The sequence below is a fragment of the Cheilinus undulatus genome, linkage group 10 (genome assembly GCF_018320785.1).
Source record: "Cheilinus undulatus linkage group 10, ASM1832078v1, whole genome shotgun sequence".
Classification (NCBI taxonomy): domain Eukaryota; kingdom Metazoa; phylum Chordata; class Actinopteri; order Labriformes; family Labridae; genus Cheilinus; species Cheilinus undulatus.
The window spans coordinates 32,577,384-32,582,041 of NC_054874.1; the positions used below are offsets into that span (position 1 = coordinate 32,577,384).

General features: G+C 38.3%; 1 protein-coding gene across 1 annotated transcript; it reads left to right on the plus strand.

Moving 5' to 3' along the window:
- The first annotated feature begins 423 nt into the window (after window positions 1-423).
- On the plus strand, window positions 424-4,658 carry zdhhc24 (zinc finger DHHC-type containing 24). Its single transcript, XM_041796952.1, has 3 exons — window positions 424-996; window positions 2,513-2,790; window positions 2,883-4,658. Exons 1-3 carry the CDS (start codon window positions 692-694, stop codon window positions 3,173-3,175), a joined length of 876 nt encoding a protein of 291 aa, XP_041652886.1. The 5' UTR covers window positions 424-691; the 3' UTR covers window positions 3,176-4,658.

Here is a 4,658-nt window from a genome sequence, read left to right on the forward strand (position 1 = left end):
TTTACTTTGTAGTAACATTTTCATAAGAAATGTCTGCTTTCCCTTCAGAACAAGTTTCAATTTGATAATAAAAGACTGTGCATTCAATTGAAATACCATGTTTGCATTTTATTTAGCATTTCCCTGAAAATTTTTTTAATGATGTTATAAAAACCTCATAGCATCAGTTGAAAATGCGGCATCTTTGAATCTGGTTGAATTTTTTGGGATGATGAAATAAATAAACATGGAATTAAAATATCATTAGAAAAGCAGCAAATAATTCCAGTGATTACGGTTTACAACCTAACATGGTAAATAAAAACACAAAAAACCTACGCTTCTTCTTTAACTGTAGATTAAACAGGACGTGTTACGTTAGGAATCAAAATTTGTTGTTTGACTACGGATATATTTTCATGTAACACACAGCAGAAGGAGCGTTTCCATTCACTAACATACCATGGTGGGAAGTGGACTCTGGTGGAAGTAACAGCGACTCATTTTCGCTTTTACATGTTTTTAATTTGTCTTCAAGGAGAACAAGATAAAGGTTATTTCCTGCCTTTTATGCATTTGTCATAAACGGTAACGTTTGTATTATTAGGCTAAAAGCTAACCAACGACTACCAACGTGCGTCTGTCAAACCAGTCCTTCCAGTGAGCTCATCGCCCTTTGAGCTGTCTTCAGGTGGACGGACGGGAAGGAAACATGACGAGTTTTGCGAGTAAAGCTTTTTGCAGGGTGGAGAGGATGTGTCATCACCTCCCCGTTTTCCTCAACACCTTTCTGGTCTTCTCTATCACCGGGGAGGTGAGTTACCTGGTGCTGGTCGAGGCTCCGCTGGAGCCCGACCAGAAGAAGACAGAGTGGTCCTCCTGGTGGAAAGCCGTCCACCTGCTAGCCCAGTACTTCATGCTGGTTAACATCTGCTGGAACGCCGTGCTATTCATGAGGACCAGCCCCAGCATCAAGGGGGTGTTCCTGGGAGGAGACGGCTTGGGGCAAGGCTGGAGGTAAGAGAGGGGCAGCTGTGAGGATCTCATGAAAAATAGAATACATTCAGTGCTTATCAATGTATTGGGGCTTATATGTATATAAGGGGGCATCAGTATTTATTTACATTTCAGCACTTTTGGAAATGTTATGTTTGTCACACTTGGGACAGGGTCTCTTTTTCCATGATGTGTACTTCTTTTGTGTGTTATTTGTCAACTTTTTTTGATTAACATTCTAGAAATTAAGAGAAATTTGCCTAAAGATACCTGTTCATTGTGATTGTTGGTTGCAACATACAAATATATTTTAGACAATAGTGTTCTTTCATCTGAGAGGCATTACCATTAGTATATGACTACTGAAAATCCTGACAGCAATCTTTTGACAAATGATCAATGTTATCTCTCTCTCTCTCTCAAACTCTCTCCATATATATATGTATATCAACTCAAGACATTTCAAGTTTGTTTGTAGACTATCATTAATACAAAAAGCAATTCAAAGTGCCTTACAGAATTAAAACCAAAACATCTTTTAGCTTTAAGAGCATTTAAATTTGTGACGTTGGCTAATATTAAAGCACAAAATGTATTAGAATTTCTTTGAAAAAGGCACTTGTTAGTTTTCTGTTCATTGTTGTTAGGCCCTAAAATCACTGACTACAGACTCTAGACATGCACTGAAAATCAGGGCTGATATTGATATCAATGTTTAAAGTAATAATAAAAGTAAATGTTTTTTGATACTTTATCTATTGTAACACTCCAATATTTTCTTGTCAATATTTTCTCTCTCAGTTTACCATGAAAACAGGTCAAAATTTGTCCATCAGGTCTCTTTTTCTGCCCTGTAAAAAAAGTATTTGAGTTAGTTGCTAGATATACTAGAGGCCAGCATAAAATTGATTAGACAATACAGATAACAATATCTGTGCAAGCAACATGATTTAACTGGTTGTCTGTGTTTGTAAATAGGGCTGATATCTGATGCTAAATCGAGGCATCTGTGCATTTCTGATTCTGACCTTCCTTACGGACATAGATTCACTTGGACTTGCCTCAATTTGAAGTCATTTTGCACAACAATCCACCTCAGGTTGTTTTCCTGAAGTTTTAGTCTCACAGTTTGCTGTGTCTGGGTCTGACACCCCGACCAAGAAACTCCCTGAGTGTACACAGCTGTACACTTTTTTTCAAAAAACATTTTTAGATATTAATTTTATTTTAGAAAATCTGTATTGAAGGGGCAGACTTGAACCCAGGGTGCAGGCACACATTGAGCATGACCTAAACACTAGGCTGTCTGTGCCCCAATCAGTCTTTATTTGTAAAGCACCAATTCATAATCAGTGTTATATCAAGTCCAGGTCTAGACCGTGCTCTTTGTATTACAAATTTCCACCAAGTGTGCAATGACAACCTTAAGTTATTAGAGTGTCACATCTGATAAAGACTATTCTCTCCATTTGTCTTTGCTAACTTCATCTGTGAAATAATGTTTATGGGCATCTTTGGTCATCTGTTTCTCATGCAGGTACTGTTACACTTGTGAGACCCACACTCCTCCTCGCTGCTCCCACTGCTATGATTGCAATGTGTGTGTTCTGCGCCGGGATCATCACTGCGTCTTTTTTGGCAGATGTGTCGGTTTCCGTAACTACCGCTACTTCCTCAGCTGCTTGTTATTCATGTGGTCTGGACTCCTGTATGCCACTCTGATGAACGCAGAGGTTTTCATCGTCATTTTGAAGGAGGGTGTGACTATGCACAGCGTCTTGCTGCTGTTAATACCTTGGATCATGCTAGTTTCAGGTAGAATCTGGGTTTAGCCTTATTGATTGTCAGACTCATACATGCACTACTGGCTTTGGTTTATCAAGTCCTTTTGTTCTCTCTGTCTTAAGGCCAGGTCTCGGCACGTGCCTTTGCCTTTGCTTTCATCGCTGACACCTGCGTGGTGGGCTTCCTGCTTGTGTCCGCCTTCTTCTTCTTTCATCTCTTCCTCATGTTTCGAGGGCAGACCACCAGGGAGTGGTACTCAAACCGACGACCTTACAGCCTTGGACTCCCTGGCAACCTGCGCCACTCTCTGGGACTTCGGTGGTACATCTGCTGGCTCTCCCCCCTCATCCCATCACCTCTACCTGGAGACGGGATAAATTTTAAGGTCACAGGATCCCTGGACCCCATCCGGTAATGCCTAAAAACGGGTCATTTTCAGGCCATGCGTCTTTATATTTGTGGTGATAGTTCGTGTTTTGGGAGCAGCAGCAGCAGGGAAGATCACCTCTGTCCATAGAGAGGTAGCTTGGGTTGCAAGAATAGTCTGAGGTATTATGTCACGGGTAAAACTGTCTACCAGTATGTTCTCTGCAGCCTTTTACTTGGGCTCAGACAAATACATTTTTGGTCAGTAGCATTCACTGAGACTGGCCTCTGGATATTAAACAGAAGTTTAAAGGTTCCTTCTGTAGTATTGAGCTCTAAAAATATATGAGCAGCACTGAAATGAGAATGTATTTTATTGATTATTGAAGTTTGACATTTTAAATCCTGGACACCAGTAGAAAACACTTTTCTCTGACTTCTGCGTGGTTATTTTTCTGGAATAGGTGATAGTGGCTACTTAAATAAATCTCTGTCATCGTGTTATTTTGCTGAAATTTGAAAATTATACAAATTTGACATGTACTGTTCCTGAATATAAAATACACCATTATTAGCCTCTTTTACGCAGCTGTGCCTAACCTTCAAGTGTCATTATGAACTTGTGCTATCAATTTTGTACATCATTAATGCTTTCAAAGTGATATCTTAGAATACTACAGGACAACATGAGTTAGAAAGTGCAAATCAGAAAGTGAGATTTAACCTCTAGAGCAGCAGTTTACAGCCTAGTTTGGAGGCATGCAGTAAATACACAATTGGGACTTACCATAGGACTTCAAAGTTAACAGTTAGTTAAATTTCTGTTGCCCAACTGTGACTCAGTTAGGGTTATTTCAGAGCAACCAACCTAACCTCTTGTGGAACAACTGCTGTATATACTGTATACATGGTTTTATAGGGTACTGTGTTCTTAAAGTGAGAATACAGAAAATGTACTGTTTTATACAATACATAAGGTAAAATACATTTTGTAAAGTATATATTACAGACCTGCTTTACAGTGCCACTGACCATTAAATTGAAAAAAAGAGAGAGGAAAAAAAAATTTTTTTCACAAACTATTTTTATGTTTGTTTGCTGAGCACCTTTATCTGTTAACCTCCATGTTGCCAATTCTTACTGTGTCAATTTTCTGATGTGAACCCACTTTGTACTCGTTTACTTCTTGTATATTATTATGCATATGGTCTTTAGACATGGTTTATACATCTTGCTGTTCTTGAACCAACATAAGACTTGTATTTACCTCATCTCAGTCCTTTTTCTGTTGCTTTTGTTGTTTTGATCTCTGGCCTTAAAAGATGATGAATATATTACATGACAGCCAAAAATATTGTTTGAAAGTTCAGTTTTTTTGCACAACCAATCTGATTAATTTGTTGCTTATTTTTGTGCTTTGTCAAATGGATTACATGATTTGATGTTTTAATTTTATGTTTGAAAGTGTTTCAATAAATTGTGTCAAGGGAGAATGTTAAAAGGAAATTAAATTGTATTGTTTTTAAAAATCA